The following is a 27,058-nucleotide window of genomic DNA, read 5'->3' as shown; positions in this document are numbered from 1 at the left end:
TGTTTAATTCGATTTTTTTTTAACGAATAAAGTCATTCAAGACTGAATCAAATTAATAGATTTAGAAAGCCGTGCCGAAATCAAGTTGATTGTTATTTTCTTTCGTAGATGACTTTCTTGTCTTAGTTTTCACCGGCGCTGATCAAAAACTAAAGACATAAAAAAGTGCAAAACCCGAGCTATTCTCAAATTTTTTTTTATCTCTGACTTCAATTCGCAGAACAGTTTTTAGTCACGGTTAAAATGACAATGACAACAAATAACAATGAATAATATAGCAGGTAACCTTCGTGTTGTTTCATTTTGATAAACTTCAACATGAAGCAAGCTTAATTTATTGATGACATGATTCACGATAAAATTAACAGCAACCATTCTTGGAGTTTTCATACATGGTTTAAGAAATGTATCAAAGAAAAGCCCTTACGTTGCTTAAAGCCACGCTCAATTACAAAAGGTAACTGAGTCCTAAAATCTTAGATCGCTTGCTGACGATCGCGTTTCCTTTCGGGAATCCAGAATAAATGTAGCGGTAAACTTTCACAAATTCACCGAATAAAATAAAGAAAGTAACCTGGTTATATTGGAAATGAGTTCTGAAATCATTCCAAACAGCATCATCTCGTTTATGAGTACACAATGAACGCAAATACTTGGCGTTTTGATCACGACGGGAAAACCAGCGAAATGACGTCCTGAACTTGATGGGGAGAACGGCAACGCTAACACCGGAAGTCGAAATAGAGTCGTGTCCAGATTATCCGCGCGCTTTCCCGTTCTGAAATGACGTTCCCGTCCTCTTGCTAAACCACTCTAATCTCTCTATTATGACGCAAGCGAGAGTCAAAGTAGCTCAACATAACTGTCATGTAGATCATATACTGGTTTAGGAAGGAAAAATGAAATCAATATACACTAAAAAATGAGCGGCGAGGAGTTACAAGCAGTGACTCTGGACAAGAAATCAGGTTAGATTCCAAGCCGAGAGTGAGATGAATTTTTCTTTTTGCCATTTGGGTTGCGTTTAAGGATAACGAATGACTTTGCATATTCAAATTTTGTCTGCGACGTTTTCGAGGGAAAATTTAGAAAACACCCGATATCTTGGTTAATTTGATGCTTGTAAAGACCAAGCTTGTTGCTTTGCTCTCTGTTTGGATATAACATTGTCCCCGTTGATCGTTTAATAAGTTAAAAACAAAATAAAGAAAGTCACAGCCACAAATCGGTAGGTTTTTCAACGTTTACAAGCACCGCGCGCGCAACTTTTCAATATCGTTTACATGTATATCATGTCGGCTTCCTGCACTTGTTAAAGAATGTCTCTTTTTTTCGATGTTTATTAGACAAAAAAACTAAACCTGCTCCCCTGGAGTTTTTTCAAAAAGCATTTTGAGTTAATTTTTTCGCGAGATTAATTTGCGGGATTTTGTTTCGCTGAGAGAAGGAGTTTGCGGATCAGGTGCAATCCGTCAAAGTAAAATCCACAAAATATTCATTATCTACGCTGAGTTTATACGTACTTTTTTATTAAGTCCCTGGTGCCCAAAGTTTCGAAATTGCATGAACCAAAGAAATATTTTCAGGTCAATGGGGTAATAGACAGGAATCTGGCGACTCCAGTGCATTACGTCAGCTCCTCACGCATGTCCCGGATATAGTGATCAACTGTGATCATAAGAAGGCAATGCCGCGTGTAAAACACATGATGGGCGTGTGTATGTTTGCTGATATATCAGGTGAGTGAAATTGATTTTGACTTGATTCTCAGTGCACGACTTACATTAATTAGTGGAAAATGAAATCAATAATTACGCTTCTAGAAAAATACATATACTTTGGACTGATTCGTATGTTTGTTAAAAAAGACAGAAAAGCTTTGACAGATGGCTTTTGTTTATTACACTCAAAAAATATCAACTCAAGCATAAAAATTCTTTAAAGCTCTTCAGAATCCCCTTAATTCAATGTTTTCGTATCTTGATCAGGATCGAGTGCTGAAAAAATACTGCTCAAATTTTCAGCGGTTGCAGGACTATTTCTTTGTAATAATTAAAGCCTTAAGTTCTGAACGCGATAACTCCAACGTCCAAATAAAAACCTTTCCAAAGCGGTTCTGAAGTCAAAACTCCTATTCAATCCGGTTGGGGGAACACAAGAGCGGTTCCCAATGAAATCGAAATAGAAGTTCGTCAACTTTTTATAAGGAAACTAATCTAACTTTCCCGCTCTCTTGAGTCCGGTCTTCACTCCTTCCCAAACAGCACCTAGTTATAAAAGAACTTAACGCCGAGCTTTTCATGTACTCAATTTACTGGATATTTGATTCGAGTCATGAAGCATTTGGTGTTTAAAAAGGACCTATCAGACTTAAAAAATTCGCCACTTTCTTCTTTGTTTATAGGATTTACCTCACTCTGCGAAACATACAGTCTGAAGGCATCTGAGGCTGAGTCCTGTGGCACAGACAAACTCACCTTCACACTCAATACTTATCTGGGGAAAATAATCGAAGGTTAGTTACTGCATAGGCAATGAACAGTTTGAACCACATTTCACAAGAAACACCTCCCTCCATTGTATTATTAATGGTACTTAAGTCGATCTTTACCATCCACAGATATTCTTAAACATGGCGGCGACGTCTTGAAATTTGCAGGTAAGTTTGGTCAACTTCTCTCAAAAGGAAACTTGGAAGTAATTGCCATCAGGGGATTGATAGTTTGGGCCTAATGTTATAATCTTCAAGACAACACTTAAAGGCGGTACCTTTGGTACATATGGAATAAACAAACAAACATGCAAATAATCACGCGAAAGCAAGCTTTGTATTAAATTTTATCATCTCTCCGATACCAAAAAAGACGAGCAAATCCATCACTACGATGTCACATCTCTACCGGTCCATCAACAGGAATGCAGTGTATAAACACTTGCCTTAAGTTTACAACCCCCTAAAACTCATCAGAATCTATATTGGTCAGCACACGTCCCCATATCGACTGACGTTACTGATGCGCATTTGAATTTTAAATGTACATAACATAAAACGATGAAAAATGTGTAAAAGAACTTTGATACTATAATTATCATGGAATATGCCTTTTGCGTTGGTAAAAAAGAGCGCAACTCAAAGAGAGGACGCCTAAAACTGAAAATTTCCTTTTCTACAATCCAGACAATCCAGATGTTGATGGAGGTTGTTGGGTGGTAAGACTGTGAATTTCGCAATGCCGAAATAATCCTGGATATTGGTATGTCCAGGTTTGAAGATGATTTCGAAATGACCTGTATGATATTATGTTTGTTGTTATCTATAGGGGATGCACTGCTTGCCTTGTGGAAAGCAGAGCACGGAGGAAACTCAGACGATCTGACTCTGTTAATCAACAAAGCTATTATTTGCAGTATAGCCATTCAAGAAGAATGCGACAACTACATGACAGATGTTGGCGTCCTTCTTCGGGTTAAAATCGCTCTGTCTATTGGCAAAATGCAAATCACGCACGTCGGAGTTACGGAAAGCAAGCACTTCGATCTCTCCGGGTCAGCGGTTTCGGATGTAAATGCGGCGGAGAAGTGGGCAGAGCCTGGGTCGATAATATTGTCACTTTTGGCTTTTTCGAATTGTGATCAGTCTTTGTTTTTGTTTGAAACGATAGACAACGGAATGTACTACAGGGTGAGTTGTTTGCGCAATGGAAAGCTTAAGAAATAATAAATGTTATTTCGGTAGATGAAGTCTTTCAGAAATCTTTGGAAATCTTTTCTTGTGTAAATATTGTAGGTAGCGGGAGCGAGAGTTGAAGAAGAATCCGCAACAGTGTCCACAGTACACCCAACCGGTGTTCAACTAGCATTGATGTCTGGCGTGCTGTCCACTGGAGCTGTGCTCACTTCAACGCCATCTGTGGCTAAAAGAATATTTGCACCTCATGTTGGCACACTGCTATCACGATACTATCCACAAATGAAGCTTCCCAGAATATACCGGAAAAAGGGACAGTCCGAACAGAAAGAACAGATCTGTAAAACCACTGGAAATCTTTTGAAAAGCGATAGCTGTCATGATCCTGGTAAGTCAGGCCCAGCGTAGTAGACTTCATTCTGTTAGAGAATTTAGAGAATGTATAGCTATAAAAGCTGTGCACACGTGAAATCGAACAGCTTTTAATCAACTTGGTTCGAGAACCCATCTTAACATGGCTTTTTACAGCGACCTACGCTTAGGCTTAGGACTCCAAATTAACCAAAGATAACTTTCACTCAATGGCAGCTACTGAAAGGGGGGGGGGGGGGGCAGGGGTAGCAGTCAATACTCTAGGGTCAAAACATTGAACGTAGATGTAATTTCATTCATAGGAGGCTCCAGTTTCTTAGCATAATAAAATCCTGTGAATTTGATTGTGTTTGTTGCTTGCCATTTAAACAAGGTTTTGGATGAAAAAAATTACGCTTAATGCTTCAAACGTTTTGTTTTGGAGGATATTTTTTGCTTTTCCATCTTAACTTTCATGTGTATCATGAAGGTTTCAATCCGATCGTATAACAACATGGCCTGAAAAGTAACTAAGAGACCAGTTCATGTTTTGGTTAGCCAAGCGTTGCATGAATTACGCTGACATTTGCTTTCAGGTCATCGAACTTACATTTACAGCAAGCTTAATGATCAGGATATTGAAGATCTCCGAGCCTATGTGCCCAAAACTGTGCTATCAAGGGTAATACTTACTTCATGTATATTCTTCTTGGTAAAAAACTTATATCGTAAGTTCGTGGAGGGTACGTATGACTGTGGAGCATTTGAGAAAAAAAACTACCCCAAGAAATATGAGACTTATGGCCTCTGAAACTGTATGTTATTTCTTAAAGATCAATGTTTCTCTTATTTCATGTGAGAATCCTGCATAAAAAACGAAAAGGGGACTTCTAAGTGTCATGCAAGTTCTCCCGTGACACAAATATGTCTTTACCGAATGAATACGCTGGCTCTAAGAAACGAAGGAGAGCGCTGTATCTCACCTTTTCATTTCACTACAGATTGATCATGGACAGGATCTAGAATGGTTATCCGAAATGCGGCAGGTCTCAGTGCTATTCATAAATATGGAACTGCCTATAAAAGGAAATTCTCATTCGTGGGCCCTTCAGAGGGCGTTTGAGGTCATTCATGAATGCGCAAGGAGACTTAGAGGTGAATATATAATCGTGATAATATCAATATTCCTCAAACATTAATTATTTTTAAAAACATTCTCACTTGCTGAGGAGATTAAAAGTTAGAGAAGTTTGTTAAACGTGTTCGTTGTCTTAGCTCCTTCCTTTGACTTTTTTGTGTGGCAGGCAATCTCAACAAAGTCTTCTCTTTCGACAAGGTATGGAGTGCTTTAGTAGCTTCGTTGGTTTTTCGTCGTGGCTGTATAGACGTGTAATTAATCATTTGTCTTAAGATACGAAATCGATATGGGATCGAGGTGCACCTGACTGAACCCAATGGCTGTTTTCGATGGCAGTTCCAACTCAAAACAGATTGTCAATTGTTTGGTTTGTTCGTGCAATTTCGCATGCTTCGCATATCGAAAAATTAAGGTTAAAGTATTCAAGATGTTTAATTAGTGATTTACATTCTTCTTTTACCCAAAGTCTATTGCTTCTTCTGGAACTAATCTTTTATGTGTTCTCTGTATTTGAAAACAGTTAGAGAGTATAATTTCTTGACAACAGACGTACTAGGTGAAAATACAGTTTCTTAGATACCAATAAGCTGATGGATGGCAGGAAACTTAAGGGAAGGACGGGAGGCACTCGGTAGGTGACCGACAATACCGATCATAATTCTGATGCAGTGAGAATGCTATTATAATTTGCAGGGCTGTACATTTATCGTGATATTTGGTCTGCCCGGTGATAAGCACGAGGATGACCCAACGAGGGCCCTCAAAGCTGGACACAGAATAATGGACAGTCTTCACCAGATTATGGATATCACGTAAGTAATCAGGTTGAAGTGGTCAATCCACAAAGAAACATTACGAGATTATCGCTATTTTAAATGATATAAATTGTGTTAGATAGTGCAGCGTTGAATAATGTTTTCGTCTTTCGACGAGCGTAGTACAAAAAAGATCTGAGTTCTCTTAAGTAAACGTACCTAAGATCCCCGATGCTGTACCATTGAGCTACAGAGACTCCACAGTGTTCTAGGCCATTACTAGTTTAACATTTGACAGGGATACTGCATACACACGGATCCTGCATGCGTGTAAATAGACTAGGAAAGATAGTAAATTTAGCGCTCGGCAATAAAACAGAGATAGATAATTCGCCTGGACACGAGCGTGGGACAAACAGAAAATTCTGAGTTTCATCAACCTGTTGGCTGAGATTGTCTTTCAGTAACGAGTCCATCGGTGTAACTACAGGACGTGCGTTCTGTGGTGTGGTTGGTCACAGAGACAGACACGAGTATACAGGTTTGCTACACTTGAATCATATGGTTTTTTTCGCTTCTATAAAATTGTTCGCTTGCAATTGACAGAGAAAGTCTTATAAGTGCCTGGGTTTACAGAACTGAGGAGGAGTTTTTGTTTATTTTCGCGTTACGACATGAGTACTATACTTAACGTCAACATTAACTGATCAAGTGCCCGATACAGCAGCTGAACCGTTTCTCGGTTTTTCTGGGTGAACAGAGGCATTGCTTTAAGATAGTTTGTTCTCAGATGTCAGGTTCACCTTAAGAACTCCTTATCCAGTCTATCGCACTCCAGAACCCTTAACATCACATCAGGGAAGGGTTAGCAGTCCCCTATTTGGAAGCTTAAGTTTTAAATTGGGGAGTACGAGTTTACTTTTGATGTTATGCAGCAAAAAGCAGACTCAACCTACGGTTTAATTGCGAGAAATATGCAGGGTTTTTCCTTCGGAAGAAATGATTAAAGAAACCCGTCCATTTGGATGAAATCAGATCTATGTCTTTTTTTTGCTACGTTTTCCTGTTACCTTGAAAGATTAAGAAGATTTTGGTAATGATGAAATTAAATTCAAGCTGTACATCATTGTTTCAACAGTCATTGGCCGTAAAGTCAACATGGCTGCCAGGCTAATGGTGAACTATCCAGGAACCCTGTCGTGTGATGACGACACTTACAGATCAGGGAAGTCTAAGTTGAAGAAAGAGGATTTCGTGGTCTTACCTTTCATAAAATTGAAAGGTGTGGCTGATCCTGGAACAGTCCGAGAATACAATAATCATTACGAGTGAGTTAAAAATGCTGCGTGTAAAAAGACCTCTCCTATCAAGCTTGACGATAGGATCAGTTTTATCGATGGGATAATGAAAACTCATTTCATTTCGTTTGCTTTTACAGCCGAGAAGAAGAAGAAGAGGAATATGATTACCCAATCCTCGGTAAACATTATCTTTGACACGTTCTAAATTTGCCAATGAAAAGCCGGACTACCGTGCCTCTAAATGACACTAAAGATGGCTTCTGGGTTTCTCGGTCATTTTCTATTGGTTGTGGTCACTCTGTATCTAACAGATGTGATGTATGATTTCAAAATACAGGACGAGGCAAAGAGATAGAGGAGATGAAAATGCTTCTTCATGCCATTAAATGTGACGATACCCGTGTAAGTGGCAGCAGGAGAGTTGTGGTGATCGAAGGTGAAGGAGGAGTTGGAAAAACAAGATTGCTCGAGGCATTTATGGACATCGCAGAGGAGGAAGACTTTAAGTAAGAACCTTTGAGCCCTCTAAGGGACATCATCTGAAAAAGAAGTGTAATAAATCGTGTGGTAGATCCCCTGAGAAGTCTATTTTCGTGTAAGAGTATCGCTACTTTACAAGGGAAGTCAATCCATCAATCGGTGTCCTAACCCTAGGCTACCATGTCTTCCCTCGTTACAAGGGAAGTCAGTCCATCAACCAGTGTCCTAACCTTAGGCTACCATGTCTCCCTAAGACTCTCCAAATGAAATTATGAAAATGTTCTGATTTTATTGATTATTAGGGTGGATTACGTCGAGGCTGACATGGCACATGCCCACACTCCTTATCGCGTTGTTAAGACTCTTATTGAGAACCTATTGGAACTGGAAGCCTGCCGCACGGCTTCAGAAAAGGAAAATACTCTCATGGAGCACATTACTGATCAAAAGCTGCGAGAAAAGATGTTTCTGTTGAATGACCTACTTGGCACACACGTAAGTAAAATGTCTTGAACCTTTGCTTGAAATTCCTTCTCCTTACCTTAGGGGCCTCAAAATGCAACTTTTCTCGGATATCCTATCATTTTTACTTCAGATACCACCGAATGCTGACTTCGCTCCTACGGACTCAGATAAAGTAACTACACAATTTCACACCCTTCTGTTTGAAATTGTCCATCAGGTATGTAGTCGAAAATTGTGATGCAGTAACACAAGTGTTACTTGATGAGTGAATTCGCGTTGAACTTAAAATAAAGTTTTTTTCTACATCTATTAAATCTACAACTTTAAAATCTATTTCAAATGCTTTAAGGTGTTTTGGTCACCTGCAGGAAAATTAATGCGAAAATAAGGATTTTACCCCTTATTTCTTCAATGTGCAGGTCGCTGTGGCATATCAATGGGGATGTGTCTTTTTCAGGTACACTTGTCACTCTTGGACGTACAGCTTCCACCAATTTTGACCCTTTTACTATTTCTTCTAGTTTGTAGTGAGTCAGCCGTGTCTGTTTACCGTGGACAACGCTCAGTTTATAGATCAGGAATCTTGGGACTTTATTGAAGATTTATCAGCGGATTCACACGCTATATTGGTGCTGTCACTCAGGCCTTTCTCATCATCCAACCCACCGTGTGAGGCGGCCATCAGACTCATTGGACATGAAACCACTAAGAAAGTCAAACTTGGTAAGTTTATAATTCATTTTTTCATTGTCAGGATATTGACTATTGAAGATTTAAATAAGTGATATATTTACCGGTTTCGTGGGCTGAAACCAAGCTCATGCGGTTCATACGAAAGGTAGATGAGTAACTTTTGTAACACAGAAATTGTCCCTTGGACCGGAGAAAACTTTACGAAAATAACTCTACTACAAGAAAAGGTGGCAATAAACTTACAGAGATGATTTAAGTAATGGTAATAAGGATTCACAAGTATTTGAGACATCCAAGCTGCGGCACAAGGCCCTCGTTGTAACAGTCCGTAGATGATCTCGTGATCTCATGATCTCACTCATTTGGTAAAATCACTACTAATGTTTAACCTACTTTCAAAGTTGATATCAAATAATAGTTCGTGTAGTTACTGTTTCAACCGATACCGTTACATTCATGTTAAGGTTCAGGCGGTGCTACCGTGGATTGAACAATCAGATATAACAAATAGAATTATTTGACGATATTTCTTCTTTTCTCAAGTTTCTTCTAAGCCAGATTTTTCGAACGGGATGGAAAAGAACTCTTTTTTCTATAACCCATGATTTTCTTAGCTTGTGTCAAATATGAAATCAGCATCTTGTAACTTTATAACACATACAAATGAACCTTCCTGAGAGGTTATCTCAATTTTGTTTGATTTTCTTTGTCTAGGTGGCTTGGAAGCCTCTTACATGAGTGACTTAGCCTGTCAGTTCATGGCCGTCATGTACATTCCTAATGAACTGGACGGAATCTTACGTGAGAAGAGTCACGGCATTGCTTCTTGGTGTGAACAGCTTATTAAAGACATGCTGACGAGTAATGTTATACAGGTTGTCAACGAGAGTCAAGCTTTTCTCAACAAAGAGTCTAGCTTGGACTTACTCTCCTTCGGTGGCTCTACCACGACCACTATTTCACAAAAACACAACAATGCATCGAGTTATTTACCTCGTCCCAGTACCCTGTTATATGGAAAGGCAACTGATGGAGGATGGTTAGGAGCAAACAGTCCAGAACCTAGACGAAGAAGTCTCACTCTAGGCAAAGGATTTGCATCAAACACTTTAAGCTCTGGCTTTCAAGATACCTTGGACACCTCGTTGTCTTTTCTAAGGGATCGAAGACGGTCGACAAGCGCTATTGAGAGTCTCCAATACAATTTTGCAAATAATCCGTTTGAAATCAAGACAAAAATAGCCGAATCAGATCTGAAATCAAACAGAACGTCTCGTTATTTCCCTGAAGATGACTTTATTCAGGAGAAAATTCAATATAATTTGGAGCGAGCTAATTTTGTCAGCGCCTCCGAAAATTCAATGCCATTAGACACAAAAAAGGTTTGCATTCTCAGTCCAGGCGTTGATATTTCGAAGATAGTTGTTCCAGAATCCGTCAAAGACATGGTGCTTGCTCGAGTGGATAGAATGTTGCCTCAAGAGCAAGCCACTTTAAAGTGTGCCAGCGTCTTGGGCTGTGACTTTTATAGAGACGTTCTGCAAGCAATTTTACCAAGATCTTCTCGAAGCTGCATCGATTTGGTTTTGTACAACCTTGCTCAAGAGTCTATTTTAGAGTGCGCAAGCTTAGCTTTACAACACCAAAATGCCCATAACCATCACGGATTCTACGATTTCAACGATCCCGTACATGCGCAACATCATGGTCATCATCACCATCATCACCATCACCACAATGTTGCGAGCTCTATCCATGCATCAGTCTATTGTGGCTGTTATGCAGACGAGATGACCAAAGTGATCAACTTGTCACGACTCATGACCCCAAGTGGTCCTAGGAAGCATTGCCTGTATATGAAATTTGTGAACACCTACGTGCAAGAGACAACGTACTCTCTTTGGCTTGAAGATCAGAAGAAAGAGCTTCACGAAAGAGCTGCCATGTTCCTCGAATCACAGGCTCACAAATGTAAATCTTGTGGCGGAGGAGGATTTGTGGCCAAAAAAGCCGATACCTTGGAGGAGCAAGGGGGTCAGGGAAAGCGCACGACAGAAGGTAAGTGACACATTGTTACTATGTTTATCTTTCTTTCTTTTCATCCTCCCTTGTTATTATTATATTGAACATTGACGAGCAGTGGTACGAGAAAAATTGTTATCACATAAACTTCGGTGTTATACAAGGATTTCTGGCCCTGAGAGAAGCCGTAACGTGCAAAATATCGTATTTTTTCACGTGTGTTGATATAGCCAATCAGCTGCTTACACGTCACTCGCCTTTGGCGCCACTCGGTCAGGTTGATGAATGAACGCCAAAGCCCCCACGATTCCCAATACAAGTTGTTTGTCGGAGCTTTCTCGAATTATGGCGGCTAAAACACTAAAAACTCCGTATCCGCTGACAGACAATGAGGTTCAAACTTTCCTAAAAGGGGAAGAAAACCAATACACTAAAATAAAAACCGAAAATTGCGTATTCAGTGGCTTTGGTGTTAGCATTTCTCTCGGCTGAGAATGAAAATCGACAACTGGAAGATTTGCCGCTGGCCGATTATGGCCGTTTACCCGAAAGACTTCTTCTGTCGGTAAGGACAAATTCAATAAATGAGAATTTTGTAAATCGAAAATTACGACCATTGTTGTTTTTTTAATCATGATTCCACGCATTTTTCTGTATTAAGAGTCAGCGCTAACGCACTCTACGATTGTCATTCGAGGATTGTCGATTCATTTATTTTCATTTATGAGTGAAGTCCACTTTTATTCCCGTTAAGGGCTATTGTGGTTATATGATAAACAAAATAATACATGGTTGCTTGTAGATATGGAATTTCTCTTCTCGTGTTCAACTCGACATCTCACTCGTTCGCTGCACTCACTCGTGAGCTATAAAGTTAAACACTCGAAGAGAAATTCCATATCTACGCGCGCCCATGTATTATTCTCTATTTAATTAATAATCTAGTTAATTAAATAATTAATTAACAAATTCTCGTAAAGCCAGGTGCAATTAATCGTTTTCTTTTTTTCTTGTAAAAAACAGCCTGAGATAAGTTTATACCCGGAACATTAAATTTACCAGTGAAATTTTTATGGCATCAATAATAATTCCTTTAGCTTCGTCAGGAAGATCACAAGCAAGAGTTTCTTCCAAGATGGCGAAGCGTAGGAGGACAGCAGAGATGAGGGAGAAGGTGCAAAGTCAAGGAGCGTTTTCTTCGCATACCCACGAAAGATCGTCTGACATCTCTGAGGCAAAACATGCTTTGAAGGTAAGTTCGTCTGCTGTATCTTAACCCTCTAACCCGTAAGAGTGACAAGCATCTTATTTCACCTTACAATATCTCCCCTGACTTAAACATAAGGGTCATGAGAATAATTGAAATGATCAACAACTTCAGAAGATCTGGATTGTTAGGCGAATTCTCCTTGTCAGCATCTTAAGAAATATTTCGAGAACAGTTTTGAGAACATGTATAGTGATGTTAGGGTGTAAAGGGTGAATGTACATCAATAATTATGAAAATTCGTACGCGTAGACTCTCAAAATACTTTGTGTTCACTTTCAATGCGCAATATACATTTAAAGTACTCTTTTTGATATCGTTGACATTCTACTAATAAATATTGAGTATCGTTAATATTCAGAGAAAAATGTAACCAATTGTGTTATTTTGCTCTCAAGACGAAAAAACTTAAAGAATCTCCAGTGGTAAACCAAAAAGCTGGAGAAACGGAAGGTATTGGTAGTAAATTTGCCAATATTGCAGGGTTTTTCAACGATGCTGTCGTTAATCGGGCAGTTGATGATCACAGGACCAGTTGGTTGCAAAGACTTCCCTGTGCTAAAAAATTTGTAAGCCCTGGTAAAGAAGATGGAGAGCAAGATGAAGGTGTCACAAGGAAGAAAAAATTGAGACGATTCTCTTCAAAGAAAAACTCCACTATGATAGGAGGTAATGATATGATTTAGCGTTCTGTACGGGGAGGTAGTTTGTGACAATAATTTTGCTGTAGAGAAGATTTTAATCACTAGTTATTTTAATTTTACTGTACAGGGCCTGAAACAAGGCGATTTTCGACTTCACAAATAGAAGAGGAAGAAGGAGAAGAAGAATATGTTGATATCGACTTCGAAGATTCAGCAGAGTCACAACAGACTGTAATTGACCTTAGCAACTGTCAATGTGCCGAGGTGCTTGCCTCGGTCTTCCCTCAACTTGTTGATCACTGGAGAGCGGCTGGAAACAAGCTAAAAACAATGCGTTACCTGACCGAGTCTGGGGCGGCAGCATTGGCCACTTCTTCTAACATGCAAGCGTTATCTTATCTGTATGAAGTGCAAACCTTAATTGAAGAGACAAAGGATGACGAGGAGCCTCTGCCAGCTGAAGAAGAAACTGCTCGTGTGGAAAGTCTTATTGGTCAGGTAAGAGTTGACTTCACCGACACAACTATTCTCAGATTAACTGAAGCACCCTTTTACTCAACTCCAAGAAGCCAAGTCAAACCACCCCAAAATCTATAACATTAAATGTATACGTAGGAGATACTATGTATGGTAGGAGTGTGGTTACCTCTGGTGGAAACACGCCTTTTCAATGGGCACCATGACGGCCGCCATCTTGGAGAAATCAAGTAATTTGATTTTCTCAAAGGTGAAGAGAAGAAAATAGGGGCGTGTGGCGTTTGGGACCGAGTGCATTTGGGGCCTTTCATTTTCCCACACGTTTTACAAATAAAGCGATGAAATGGAATATATAGAGGATATTACATGGCCGCTTGAGGATACGAATTTTATCTTCGCTTCGCACACTCGTGAGAGATACTTTCAGCACGAGAAGATAAAATTCGTATCTCCAAGCGGCCATGTAATGTTCTAAACTTCTTCAAACTACCATTACCAAGACCAAGATGGGTACGTAATTAGATGTCAGTTCACAGTGTTTTAAATATGGTTCTTTTCACAGGCATTGATTCATATGAATCGACCTCATGAGGCTCTGAGGCATTTGTCAGCGGCGCTGCTCATTCTGGGAAAGAAACAACCCAAGACGGAATTTGGATGTTATGTGAGACTTTTGAAGGAAGCATTACGTCATTATTTGCACGTGTTTTTGCCCGGCTACTACATAGGAGGAGCGGGGTTAGTGTCTGTGAGTTTGTGCGCGCGTTAGATTCTTACAATTTGCTGGATGGAATCAATAAGTTCTCATGACTGAGAAAATAAAGTTGAAAATGTAGTATAAATTTGGTAGACGAAGCTTCCTTATCTATATTCATTTTTTTTTTTATTTTACAGTGACAAATCAGCTCGATTGATTGAACAGTCTCGATGCCTGAGCCACCTGAGTCACGTGTATCACTCCCTTCACCTGAAGAAGTGGTCACTGATGGCTGCTCTTCAAGAATTGAACGCCGCTGAAGAGGCTGAAGAGAACCTTCACGAGGTCTGTTCGGGGGATATCGGAAACGTTTCGAGTGTTTAAGGGGGATAGGAATAGGATAGAATGTACCCATTTGTTCTACATTTCCTTTCTTGGTATTTTTTTTTCGATTCAATTCTAGATGGCCGTATTCAGAAAGAATTTTTGATCCATTTCCCGTCCCCCAGAGGGAAGGACCAGTTATATCTGCTAAAACGTACCAAACCCGAAAATGTAGAAATATCCCAAAGACAGGATCAATTTATAAAACAGATCAAGAAATTATCGACATTCTGCTGTCGAGGAACCCTCATCAAAAAGGGCTTTACTTCTACACTACCACATGTAGATGAATCACGAATCATCAGCGTACCCAACAATCATTCGTTATGATGGATCTCCTGAATATCTTTCTACAGCTTATCAACGCATATGCAGGAGTTGTTGAGTGTTCTCATCTCGTTGGCTGGAAAGGCTGGGGAAAAACCTATGAGAAAATTGGAAAGAACAGGTACAATGCCTTTATTGGAAGCTGTATGATATGTAATTGCTGAATTTATTGCATATGTATTCTCTTTATTTTACATCAGGAGCCGCACCCCAAAGTTATTCAACTAATTTTTTAAGGCTCTTTTTGCTGGTCAATACCCCGGCTAACAAGCTTTTAAATATGTATATTCGCTCTACCCTGGATAGATTTGTTCATTTCCAGTCATGGGTGAAAAAGTACTTTACTGCGAAAAATAAGATAGACCGCTTTAGTCTTACATGTGTACAAGGAAATCACATCAGATAAACAAGGCTGCCTTATTTGTTGTTTTCTGTTATTATAGATGCAAAGATCCGTCTTTGTATTCAGATCCAGAAGATATGATGACAGTGGCTCATCTGTACTGTGTTAGCCTCGCTTTCAGACTGGCTATTGGGGAAGTGTCGATAGCTATAAACTCAGGTTTGTTGTGTTTATAAGGTAACCATCTGTCTTAAATATTCACTACTCATGAGAGATCTAAGTACAGGATACTTCAGTTTTCGCCTTGGCATGTTCAAGTGTGAATTCTACTATTGACCTTTTTAACTCCTTAGGGTGATTAGCATCTTATTTCTGGTCTCAATATCAGCCCTGAATAACCATCTCAAGAAGCTTCTGATTATCAATCAAATTCTCCTTGTTAGCACCCCAGCAAACGTATAGAAAACAATGCGGAGAATAACATGTTAATGATAGGGAATAAACGTTTAATAAAGGAACCTTTTCTGCTGAAACAAATTTTTCGTGAAATAGTGGAGCATAAAAATTTTTTATCAAAATAAAAATTAAGGTTTAAGTCAGCTTGGAATTAGAGACAATTACCGGCTGCTCAAAGATTTGTATTTGCTGGGTGCCGTTATCATTTCTTCGATCGTGTGGCTATTTACGGTCGTAAATCAATATTCCTCTAATAATCCGAAGCATTATCGTTTCATCATAGTTGCAGGAACGATGGCTTTTCCTGTCCTAAAACGGGCTGAAACTGGAAATTCAAATTTTCAATTAGGTGATAATTGTTTCCAGGTTTTGGTTGAACTATATTCAGTAACTGCTTTCAACTTATACGAACGAGCCTTCACTCACACATCATTCGCATTACAAAGGTATTTGTTTTAAAGCAAAATTGAAAGCCGTTGCATGATCTAATTCTCATGTGACGCATTTATTATGCTGCAGGAAAACACGCTTTTGACCTTGCAAAACAAGTTCATGATCAGCATATGATGACAACCTGCATACCTCTGCTTGCTCAGAGTCTCCTTTTCACAGCAAAGTAAGAAATTCTAAAGTACATGTAACTTGATAAATCAGTAAGAGAGTCAAGGTTTCATTTTTTCTGATAAAATCATGGAACTAGAGGAGCGCGCGGTGTCTCGCATGCAAAGCGCAGAGAGCTGAGAATCGAAAGGGCTTGGTTTGAAACCCTAGTCTGGGTTCATGAGCTTTACTCTCATGTAGGGTGCATCGTTATATCAAAGAATACAAACATGTATCAGCAAACAGTCAAGGAAAGTTTTCGAATTGCAGATAACCTAGCTAATTTAGATAAGTATCCCATCTGCAGCCGGAGAGTAGCAAAATTGTATTTTTTTAAGTGAAAGAATCTGGGATGAGCTCTAAAAGTCATGCGAGGTAGTCTCTAACGAGACCTCAATATTTCAACCTCTTGTCACACATACCCCGGTTATCTATAAACCAGATACCGTTTTCTGACAAATGATTGGCTGATTAACTTTTGAATCACAACTCTAGTATTTTTAAGAGTAAACGCTCTACGTAAGGCAATATTCGATGCATTTGATTGACATAGCCAAGAGACAAAAACCGTTGTTCTTGAGCTAGATCATAATTGAGAATTATTTCACAATAAGCAAAACCGAAAAGTATAATCAAGATGGAGAGAGATCACCGAAATGAATAGACTAATGTTCTTTCACCGGGAAGTACTGTTGGCCAAGAAATATCTTCATTCAATGAATTTTACTCGAGCATCTTCATGCACTGTTTGGTAAGTTTGATTCCTTTTTTTTTTTGTTTACCGTTCGTTACTCAGGATTCCTGACTGCATTGATGTTCTAAAGGAGCTTAATGCGGCAGCATTGGATTCCTGTGACTCACATGGCCGAGCGCTGTACATGTGCTGCTGCTTTGATTTGATCCTAGAGGCAGGTGAGGCAAAAACAAACAAACAAACAAACAAACAAACAAATAAAACATCAACACCAACAACAATAAAGTTGTTCCGTTATAAAATTTGGGCTCGAGTTTTCATTCGTTATAAGGTGATAAAGAGGTAATTTTCAAAAACGAAGGCGGAACTAAGTTCGTTTGTATGCGCTGAGTTTGACGTCACATCAGTCATATCTATCTCAGTCGAAGAATTCGCCTGGTTGCACACTTTTAATAAGCTGGTAGTGTAGCCCGCCTACTCTTACACGCGCAGGTTAATTTATCAATGCTATATAGTTGTGTCGGAAATGAGACTAAAGAATCTGCTATGTTCCGAAACTTCACGTTTTATTTTATAAAATCAACTTAATCTCCCGCTCTCTCTCACCGTTCTCTTTTTCACGCTCTGGTCTCTCTTAATTTAAATATATAATATGATCCTATTGTTCAATCATCTGTCACTTATCGCAAAAAGTCAACCGGAAATCAATTAACGCTGAATAATCTCTCACACACTCCCCTGTTTTTCTCAACGGAGAAAAACACTAGAATGGCGCGCTCGATAAAATTTGAAATTCAATGAACGAAACAGAAAGTTAGTCCAGTATATCAGTTCAGTGTTCCTAAATATCTCTAATCGGCATCAATGTTCGCATCTTGAATGCGATAACGAGCGGCTACCGCTGCATCCCTCCTGGGCTTGAATGTCGGGGCTAAGGGGTTGAGCTGCAGAGGAGCCTGTACATTCTCCCGATCGCAGGACAGCTCCAGTGGGTAAAGGTGTTGTACCGCCCGTTCAAGTGTTCCTTTCCCCGCTCGAAGTTTGGCAGCTCGAACGATTCCGTCTCGTCCCGGAATCAGATCTTCCACGATTCCAATTTTCCATCTATTGCGATTTCGTTCCTCGTCCTTGATGATGACTACCTCTCCTTTGGCCAAGGGCGTGGTTTGACCCTTGTGTTTCATCCGGTGTCGTTCTCTCAACCCTCGTAAATATTCGGTAGTGCACCTGGTCCACAAAGCCTGCTTGCACCTTCGCAAATATTTAGCCCTTCTACGCAGATCAAATTCTCTTAGATGGTGTGGTTCCAGTTCTGGCAGCTGGTTTGATCGAAGAAATAGCAGTGAGTTAGGGGTGAGCACGGGTAACTGTATGTCGTCTTCGACGTAACATAAAGGGCGATTATTCAAAGCAATCTCCACATCCAGTACCACTTCACACAGCTCTGTCCAGGTCAACATTCCGCATCCGATAGTCTTGTTTAAAGCTGTTTTTACCAGTGCGATGAGGCGCTCGAACTGTCCTCCCCACCAAGCGGCGCGGCTGAGGTTGAATTGCCACTTGATGTTCTCATGTGCTAAGTAATCTTGTGTCTTCTCGTCACGCATAACTTGTTTGAGCCACTTCTCGGCGCCAACAAAGGTTTTGCCATTGTCGGAATATATCTTCTTCGGACGCCCACGGCGCGCGATGAGCCGTTTTAGACTTCTTAGGAATTCACTGGTTGCCAGGTTTGGTAGTACTTCCAGGAATAATCCTCGGGTAAGACTGCACGCGTACAATGCGAGATAGGCCTTTCCTTCTGTTTTGGCTTGTAAGTCACTTGGTAAGGGCCTATCCCATGCGATCTTCGTGTCGCAGGCATCTCTGTAGAGCATTTTTCCAGAGAGGGTCACGGGTGAAGCCAGACCGAGTGGATCGTAGATTTTTGCGACTTTTCCAAGAATACCTCTTTTTGTCGGCTCAGCGGTTGAAATCGGGAAGCTGACTTGAATTTCGTCCTTTCCTTTGTCCCAGGGGACTCCTAGCAGTTTTGATTCGCCCTTTCTGGTTCCCAGTTGTTGTTTGGCGTAACTCTGACTTTCTTCATCTACAGTCGCAGTTTCAACTTCTAGTTCCCGATCGTTGGAATGCCACTTGTGCAGCTTGAAAGTCACCTCACCAAAGATGGTCGTGGCTGTCATCTTGATTTCTAACGCTTGTTCTGTTGTCTCCCCACCACTGATTAAATCATCCACGTACATACTGCGCTCTATCTCCTCTACTAATTCCGGGTTCACCATTTTGTATCGCTGTAGATGTTCTTTGATAACTGCGGCCAAGAGGAATGGAGACGGTGCCAAACCAAAGAGTACTCGAGTGAATCGCAAGGTTTCTACTTGTTTGCTTGCCAGATCCTTTATCCAATGAAAGCGTAAGGCATCTCGGTCTTCTCTTCGGACGCGAATTTGCAAAAATGCTTGTTTTAAGTCGCCAGCTATTGCCACGGGATAGAACCTATTTCGTACCAGCACGTTCCAAAGCTGGTTCTGTAGTGGAGGGCCGATTTCGAGGCACTCGTTGAGTGAGGGGACACTTGCATTAGCTCTTGCAGAAGCATCATAAACAATGCGCATCTTTGTAGATTCTGCATTCTCGCGCACGACCGCTTTATGAGGAATGTAGAACTCTTTTCCGTCCTTGACCACCTCGTCAGCGTGTTCTACGATCCCTTGGCTCAGTTGAGTCTGGATAATGTCGTTGTACCTCTCCAGCTCGCCTTGTATCTCTAACTTCCGCACGAGATTTTTGAGACGTTTTAAACTTCCAGTGTGATTGTTCGGTAGGGGGGGGGGGGGGGTGATTTCCTTTCCAGGGCAAGTTCGTCTCGTACCAGCCTTCTGAACTCCTAGTTAGTTGCTCTTTGAATTCTTCGTAAACGGTTTCCTGGTCTCCACTTGGATTGTCCTTTAGCCCCAAGACGTCTAACTTGCACAATTCTTCGTAATCAATTGCGGAGGTCTGCGTTAACAACATGTTGCTGAGATCCAACTCCATTCCAGGTGACAAAATCGTCCAGCCGAACTTCGTGTATTCTGCTACTGGTTCTCCCGAGCGCCCAACTCTTGGTCTTGCCCCTGTTTTGATCTTAGCGTACTCGTTTGTTCCAAGGATCAGATGAACAGGCAACATCGCTTTCTCGTCGTTATCATTTGTGGTTACGCCCTTCAAGTGAGAAAACTGAGCTACGATTTCAGCGCATTTTGGGTTTTCCAATGTCAACAACTCATTGCGGTCGACTTTGTTTACTTCGGCTTCTAAGGTGAATTTACCATCAACGCTTCGAATTTGTAGGCCATAGATGTCTATCGCTTTGTTTGAAGTACCAAACATCATTTCAATGCGCTTGAATTGTTGACGGATAGGGCGCAAATGTAAACAGTTCAGAAGCGTTGATGAAGCGTAGGAACTTCCGGCTCCTGTATCCAACAATGCTCGGCATTTAACACCATTCACGTCAACTGTTACCATAGGATACACCACTCCTTTCCTTTCTGCGCTCGTTGTGGTCATCAGCTGGTCTCGCGATGTATGTTTGTCACAGATCGACGTATGATGTCTTCGACTGCAGATCTGGCAGCCAGAACGGCTTTTGCACTCAGAAGCACGGTGTCGACTTCCTGTGCAGTTAAAACAAAGCTGTTTCAGTCCTAATTGTTTCCTGCGGTCTCCAACTGTCACAAACTTGTCGCAATTTACACCTCTGTGGTCAGTTGCGTCACAGTAGACGCACCCTCTTTGTGTTGGCGTAGTTTCGTTTGCGTGAAATGTTTTCTCGCGATCGCGGAATTTAGCACCTTGCTTTCCCGCATTATCCGCGCCGCTCCCGATGGGGTTGATTTCCTTCCAACTTTTCAAAGCTTTTATCAACTGTGAGAAGTCCCAGTCCTGCCAGTCCATTTGTCCTCTCACTAGATCTGCTTTTACACCCTTTAGTTTGTCGAGCACACTCCTTACATTTCCAGTGACGTCTTTCAATTTGCCCAGTGTCTCCAAAGATTGCACATTGTACACGAGCTTCTTGTAAAATTCGTGGATAGGCGCAGGTTGCGTTCCTGTAATGACAGGCAAATTCGCGATGTTCTGGACGTACGCATTCACGATCTCGCTCGTTTTCCCATATTCGCCGATGAGAATATTCTTTGCCCTTTCGTAGCCCTCTGTTGTGAAAGGCAGTCCGTCTATCTCCGCTCGAACCTTTGGATCTACCAGCTCTTTTAGGTATGCAAACTTGGTCACAGATGCAAGGTTTGCTTTATCAATTTCAGCCTGAAATTTGTTCCAGAACGGCAGCCATGCTTCATACGTCCCATTAAACTTTGTGATCTGTAGTTTCGGTAGCTTTGTTGTCCTTTGTTCAGTCTGATTAACCTTCTCAACAGGTTGCTGTTTTGCCTTGGTCTCTTCCAGTTGGCGTTCGAATTCTAGCTTCATCTCCATTTGCTCTCTTTCGAATTTAAGCTCCTCTTCACGAGCACGGGCTTTCCTTTCTTCTTCGTCCTTGTGCTTTCGATGTTCGATCTCTCCATTCGTCTCCACGAGCCATTTTTCTAGTCGCGAAACTTCTTCGTCAGCTTCGGCGATCGGTTCTTCAATGCTGCTGCTCCAACTTCCAACGTCTTCTGCACTTTTCCCGGCCTTGAACATGGTCTGTTCAACCTTTAGTTTAAGCGCGTCTACTTCTTTTACTAATGCTTGTAGGTTGTCGCGATGTCGCGCGACCGCTCCAAGGTTTCCCTTTTCCACAACGCCACGTGTTTTTCCATTAGTGTACAGCAACATCTGCAATTTAGGCTCTGCTTCTTTGGTTAGTTCCTCCATGCTTCGCGCGTCCCGTCGGAGGTGCCACTGTGTCGGAAATGAGACTAAAGAATCTGCTATGTTCCGAAACTTCACGTTTTATTTTATAAAATCAACTTAATCTCCCGCTCTCTCTCACCGTTCTCTTTTTCACGCTCTGGTCTCTCTTAATTTAAATATATAATATGATCCTATTGTTCAATCATCTGTCACTTATCGCAAAAAGTCAACCGGAAATCAATTAACGCTGAATAATCTCTCACAGTTGTTTGATATGAATTGATACGAGTGATAGCCTTGTATCGAAGATTCACTTCCTAAAAGTTAAGAAGGTTAACAGGTTTTTTTTATATATCCAAATTTTAGGTTGGCGACTGGAAGATTTTGACGAAATCGTTCAATTTACGGCAAAAATGTCCACTGACCCAGCCTTTTCTTCTGATGTAGCGCCGAAGTTTTACCTGAACGTTTCTCTTGCTCTTTGGTATGTATTGTTACAATGATCAGATGTTGTCCAAACAACATCATGTTGAATGGATTGATAATGGCAACAATGGCAGAATCAAGGATATTTATAAGCAAATGCTTTCGACTGAAACGCACTCCGAGTCCCGGTAGCTTTGAGGGACTAATAAAATCAATCCTTGCCCGACTTTTTGGCTTTTTATTGAATACGATTTTAAGGCAATTATATTACCGTGCTGTTATGGCAGGTATGCTCGACGGCGCGACTGGAAGAATGCTGATCTTTTAATGTCATCTGCTTCTGGTATGTATCATTGCATTTATCTAAGATAAAGAAACAGGCTATTATCTAAAATCTTTCCAACAGTCGGAAGATTGTGGTCGACTTTTCCATTTTGTCATAGAATCTCATCTTTCCCTATCGTAAACAATGCCCGCATTTTACCTGATAATTCAACAGGTGAAAGAGAGTCTGTGAACAGGCGAAATATGTACGTGCAAATATAGGTATTTGAGAACGAACGATCTCGTTGTTACCTTTTCAACCTTGGTCAAAACAAGAATTCAAGATCGTTGAACAAAGCATAATCTGTTTTAGCTGTAGTGCCATCCAAGCTCGAGGTATTTATGTCAGTGCACGGATATGCTAAGGTTGTGGAGTTTTGGTTGCTGAAACTTCAGGAGGATGGTAAAAACCGACAAAATGAGGATGAAGTGCAAAAGGTTAGTAGCTTTGATCCCTTTTAGCTGATCCGTTCCTTCTTCTACGATAGCTGTTTATCCAATCCTATTATCCAACTGAACAAAGTAGAGTACAAATAACGTGCGAACAGAGTACTTGGACAGTTGGTTATTTGTACTGCTGCGCGCGCTACGCTTCTCTATCCGCTTTTCTTTTCCCGCCTTATGAAAAATGAACAGAAGACTTAGCATATATATATATGGGCATTTAGGTTAACGAGTATAAATTTTTTATTTGTATTTGCTGGCACAAAAAGGCCCGCTAATTCAGCAATGAACCCACTTCACCCAGGATCTCTTCCAAATCTTTCCAATACCATAAGGCATACATTCAAAAAACTCCTAAGCTTTGAAATTGATTCCTTGTTTAACGACGTTTAGTTATGATGACATTAGTTGTCCTTGTTAGAGACCAGAATTTGTTATAGGTGTAGCACTAGGTGATGCAGGGTACAAGAGTTGTTCATTTGTAGTAGTCAGGAACGATCGAGGTATCTTAATAACCAGCTGCTGGATTTAGGAAACAGTAGGAAAACATTGATTCATCAAGCCATTTTAATAAGAGCTTCAGCTTGTTATATCAAGTGTCTCGAGGATATAAACTGATTATTGTTTGTTTGATATATAAGATACTGGAGATAAATATGCGGGAATCTCCAAAATGAACAACGAACTAAAAGAAGCAAGTGTGTTTTTCAAACACACTTCATGCTGTGTCAAGAAGGGCTGAAGTTGATGTTGGCAAGACTGATCTTTCAAAATCCTCTCGTACTCCTGGTATACCGTCTCATATTTTTCGTTTCGCATCTAACGATCATCTTATTTCTAGTGCCTGAAGAAATTCAAGAATGCTCTTAACCATCACCCAGTGTTTGATGGTCGAAGACTTCACTTACTTGCGTACTACCATCTCCTTCGAGGCAAAAAGGACAAGTGCAAATCAAAGCTTCGCAGGTGCTTTAACAAGAACAAGAATCTTGGTCTGTGGCTCGAGGTCGAATGGGCCAACAAGAGTTTCAAGGAATGGTTCATTAGCTGGAAGGAATCGGAGCCAAATTACCTTGGAACATCCATGTTCACTTTGCCAAAACCGAAAAAAGATTAATTTTTTTTTCTACCCTTTGGCAAATCGTGAAAAGTCGTTTTCACTGACCTCTAATCGTTGTTATGATAACCAAAACATTTGATTTTACGTTTTATTTGATTGTTGAAGAAAATTAATGAACTTGACTGTTCAGTAAGGATTCAAAATTAAAAGGAAAAAAAAAGGAATAGATACTCTATGCAAATACAACTTTTACCTGTAGATCTGGACCTCTTTGCGAATAAAGTGATTGCTATTATCAATTTCAACAAGTTTCATTGAATAAAATCTTCTTAATTTCTATCAAAACTAATTTCTGACTCACTAAAAGTAAAGAAATACTCGTTCACTATCCTTTACAAATTTGTGTCATGGAGACCACTAAAAAACTCAACAGTTTACGTTATGCAATTGACTCAATGCTGTTTGCCTGGTGCTATTGCTGTAAAAAGAACTCCTGCTAAATGTAGCCTTTACTAAAAAGGATCATAAAATCTTCTCATAGAATCTTCTCTAAAAGATAAATGATTAATGCCGTTCATTTTATCAAGCTGTCTCTCGTTTCTGGGCCGTTAAATTTACATTTCGTTATCTCTGGAGAATTGAGGACAAGCGGAAGAAAAATAAAATATCGGCTAAAATGCTACATTTGTCTCGACAATTGCGTACAATATTCTATAAGCGAACTTTCGTGTCAAGACGAATTCGCCGAAAGCCGAGAGATCGGATCAAAATCGTCTTCTCACCTTCCTCATTCCTGACAATATTAGCCCTTGTCTTTCAAGGATGGCATCGGTAAAGTTTTATTGATTTTTCGATAGCAGCTGGTAATATTTACAGCGCTAGAAGGCAACTCCCCTTTTTGATGACCTGCATAAAATCATTTGGAGCTCATCGAAATTGACGTCAGTATCAGCTTTAACGCCATTAGGACTCTTGTTCTTGGAAAAATGGTCTTGATCTTCATCTTGTGCTATGTTTTTTTCATTTCCTTTTTGCTCCGAGGTCTCCCTGACGTCTCCGTTTGATTGTTCCATATTTTGCTGATCATTCAGCTCCACAGAATCCGTGAAGGACTTACGCCTCTCTTGGACGATGCTATCAGAACCATAATCCTCATCTGGAGACTCATCCATGATGCTGTTAAATGAAGGAACGTTGTAGTATTCTCTTGTTTCATCCACGGCACTTAAATCCAAATAAGGGTTGTCCTTTTGCATCATAAACTCAAGTTTCTCTCGCAATTGAGTGAAGCCTGGACGTTGGTCGGGGTTTTCCTTCCAGCAATCCATCATCATCTCATAACTGTAAATAATGAACCAATAGATAAATAATCTCAATTAAGGATAACGTGTCAAGTTTGTGATTGCAGAAAAACCTGTTACCCCAAGAGTCGGGTAGTCAGTTTCATACATGCTAGTTCCTTAATGCTAATGCTTTGTTTCAATTACTTGGTAAGCTATGTCATAAAAATTTTCTAAATACTTGATGATTCGGCTTACAATTCATTGTCACAGGTTTCGGGTTGTTCCATTCTGTATCCATCCTTCAACATGCGGAGAAGTTCTTTGTTGTCAATAGTCGGGTATGGTGTTCCACCTGTTTTCATTTACAAAATACCGTTAGTTTTGCGAGAGGAGTTCATAATTACTCTGTTTTTTCTAACCTGCCACCAAAGGTACCATTTCAATCTTACAAAACTTGATGGGCAGGGTCTAAAGACAGGGGTACAGTATCATGACGTGTGAGAAACAATGGACACCAAGAATATCATAACATTTTAAGAGTCCTGTTACTTTGGCTTCATAGGAAGTAACTTTTTCATATTGGGAAACAAGTCGTGATTTTAACTTACCAAGTGTTACCAATTCCCAAAGTAAAACTCCAAAAGACCATCTGAAATCAAAAAGTGTACTATAATTAAGTTATAAAACCCAAGCATTGCACGCGGCAGATGTGCCATGAAAATGGAATGCACTTACACATCGCTTTGAGTTGTAAATGTTTGAAGAAAAATAGCTTCGATTGACATCCATTTCAGAGGAAGTTTTCGATTTGTTTTCCCCTGATAGACTCTCTCTTCATATGCTTGTCTTGTCATACCAAAGTCGGCCACCTTGGCACTTTTATTCTCTCCGACAAGAACGTTACGGGCTGCCAAGTCGCGGTGGATAAATCCCTTCTTAGCAAGGTATTCCTGAGAAAAAGAGCATTTTATAAGCAAAAGGATAAATCTCTTGCGATTTTAGATCAGTACAAGAGAAAATCAAGCTAAGAGGCTCGAATTCTAATACAGAACAGAGAGATTATCCATGATTAATCGGGAGTCAAGTTTCTTGGTCTGTGACATCAAGCTAACTAGTGCAAGCTTGCTTCTTTTGAAATCATACGTATACATACCATTCCTCGGCTTATTTGCCAAGCAAACGCCATCAAATCTCCTGGAGTTATGCTTTCTTCTTCTTCTTCTTCTTCTTCTTTATTTAGCTCTTTGTCACTTTCGTCTTTATTCTTTCTTTCATTTTCTTCTCCATTGTTGCTTCCTGGATTTAGGTAACTGAAACTCACGAGTTGGATGTTTTCAGTTTCTTTTTGTTGCTGTCCTGGAGCGTTGACGTAGATGCGGTCACTCTTAGTTGCCTGATAAAGAGAGACGTTCTCTCAAGTAAGCAGAAAACATCAATAAACATGTAGTCAACAGTATAAATCAATCATACAGTATAAATTGGTAAGTTTCCAAAGAAACTGTGTTGCTGCGTCGGTGGAAGAGTATAACAAGCTAATTTGGTATTATTAACTGAGTTCATCACGTAAATTGGCCACCGTAAAGAGTTTCAAAGCTAACGTTTCGAGCGTTTGCCGTGCGTCAGAGCGAATGGAGAAATTGTAGGTTCTGTGCGCGTGTTTATCTGCAGAAATTGGAGCTACGCCATTGGCGGTAGTATAGTAGTATAGTATAGTAGTAGTAGTATAGTAGTATAATCTTTATTTAAGCACGAAACAATTCATCAGCAATTACATTAACTAAAACTATTTAAAAATTAAAACACTAACTAATATTTAAAAGCTGTTTTCCGTGAATGCCGTGCGTTATAGAGTGGCATTGATCTTGCGTTTAAATAACCCCAGAGACTCTGTGTTCCTTAT

The 27,058-nt window shown here is 40.2% G+C and overlaps 2 protein-coding genes across 5 annotated transcripts in view; one reads left to right on the top strand and one right to left on the bottom strand.

Moving 5' to 3' along the window:
- Positions 1–821: 821 nt before the first annotated feature.
- On the top strand, positions 822–24,180 carry LOC113672880 (adenylate cyclase type 10). The gene is made up of 31 exons (XM_027189226.2): positions 822–968; positions 1,587–1,739; positions 2,405–2,515; positions 2,621–2,659; positions 3,321–3,682; positions 3,788–4,076; positions 4,636–4,721; positions 5,041–5,194; positions 5,344–5,375; positions 5,871–5,989; positions 6,397–6,473; positions 7,071–7,260; positions 7,371–7,411; positions 7,571–7,739; positions 8,016–8,208; positions 8,309–8,395; positions 8,700–8,901; positions 9,586–10,929; positions 11,991–12,145; positions 12,559–12,829; positions 12,932–13,302; positions 13,844–14,019; positions 14,176–14,323; positions 14,719–14,810; positions 15,133–15,251; positions 16,008–16,104; positions 16,885–17,000; positions 21,988–22,105; positions 22,335–22,390; positions 22,685–22,809; positions 23,657–24,180. The coding sequence occupies exons 1-31, from the start codon at positions 923–925 to the stop codon at positions 23,930–23,932; spliced, it is 5,814 nt and encodes a 1,937-aa protein (XP_027045027.2). The 5' UTR covers positions 822–922; the 3' UTR covers positions 23,933–24,180.
- The window catches only part of LOC113672885 (uncharacterized), a 26,395-nt gene continuing 23,346 nt past the window's right edge, over positions 24,010–27,058 (bottom strand). For all 4 annotated transcript variants that reach the window (XM_089212471.1, XM_089212470.1, XM_089212472.1 and 1 more), the window contains 5 exons: positions 26,312–26,551; positions 25,894–26,108; positions 25,767–25,807; positions 25,414–25,510; positions 24,010–25,216 (listed from right to left, as the gene is read on the bottom strand). In XM_089212471.1, the coding sequence (XP_089068597.1) occupies positions 24,754–25,216; positions 25,414–25,510; positions 25,767–25,807; positions 25,894–26,108; positions 26,312–26,551 (1,056 nt within the window). In that variant the 3' untranslated portion in view covers positions 24,010–24,753. The remainder of the gene's footprint in view (positions 25,217–25,413; positions 25,511–25,766; positions 25,808–25,893; positions 26,109–26,311; positions 26,552–27,058) is intronic.

Source organism: Pocillopora damicornis, chromosome 7 (assembly GCF_964200805.1).
Source record: "Pocillopora damicornis chromosome 7, jaPocDami1.2, whole genome shotgun sequence".
NCBI lineage: Eukaryota > Metazoa > Cnidaria > Anthozoa > Scleractinia > Pocilloporidae > Pocillopora > Pocillopora damicornis.
This window is presented reverse-complemented; position numbering and strand designations above follow the sequence as displayed.

Excerpts from the sequence above, each read along its gene's own strand:
- LOC113672880 (XM_027189226.2), top strand. The coding sequence starts at position 923 with ATGAGCGGCGAGGAGTTACAAGCAGTGACTCTGGACAAGAAATCAG. Across the intron at positions 5,195-5,343 it reads ATGCGCAAGGAGACTTAGAG|GCAATCTCAACAAAGTCTTC; the intron begins GTGAATATATAA and ends TTTGTGTGGCAG. Across the intron at positions 14,020-14,175 it reads TACTACATAGGAGGAGCGGG|TGACAAATCAGCTCGATTGA; the intron begins GTTAGTGTCTGT and ends TTTATTTTACAG.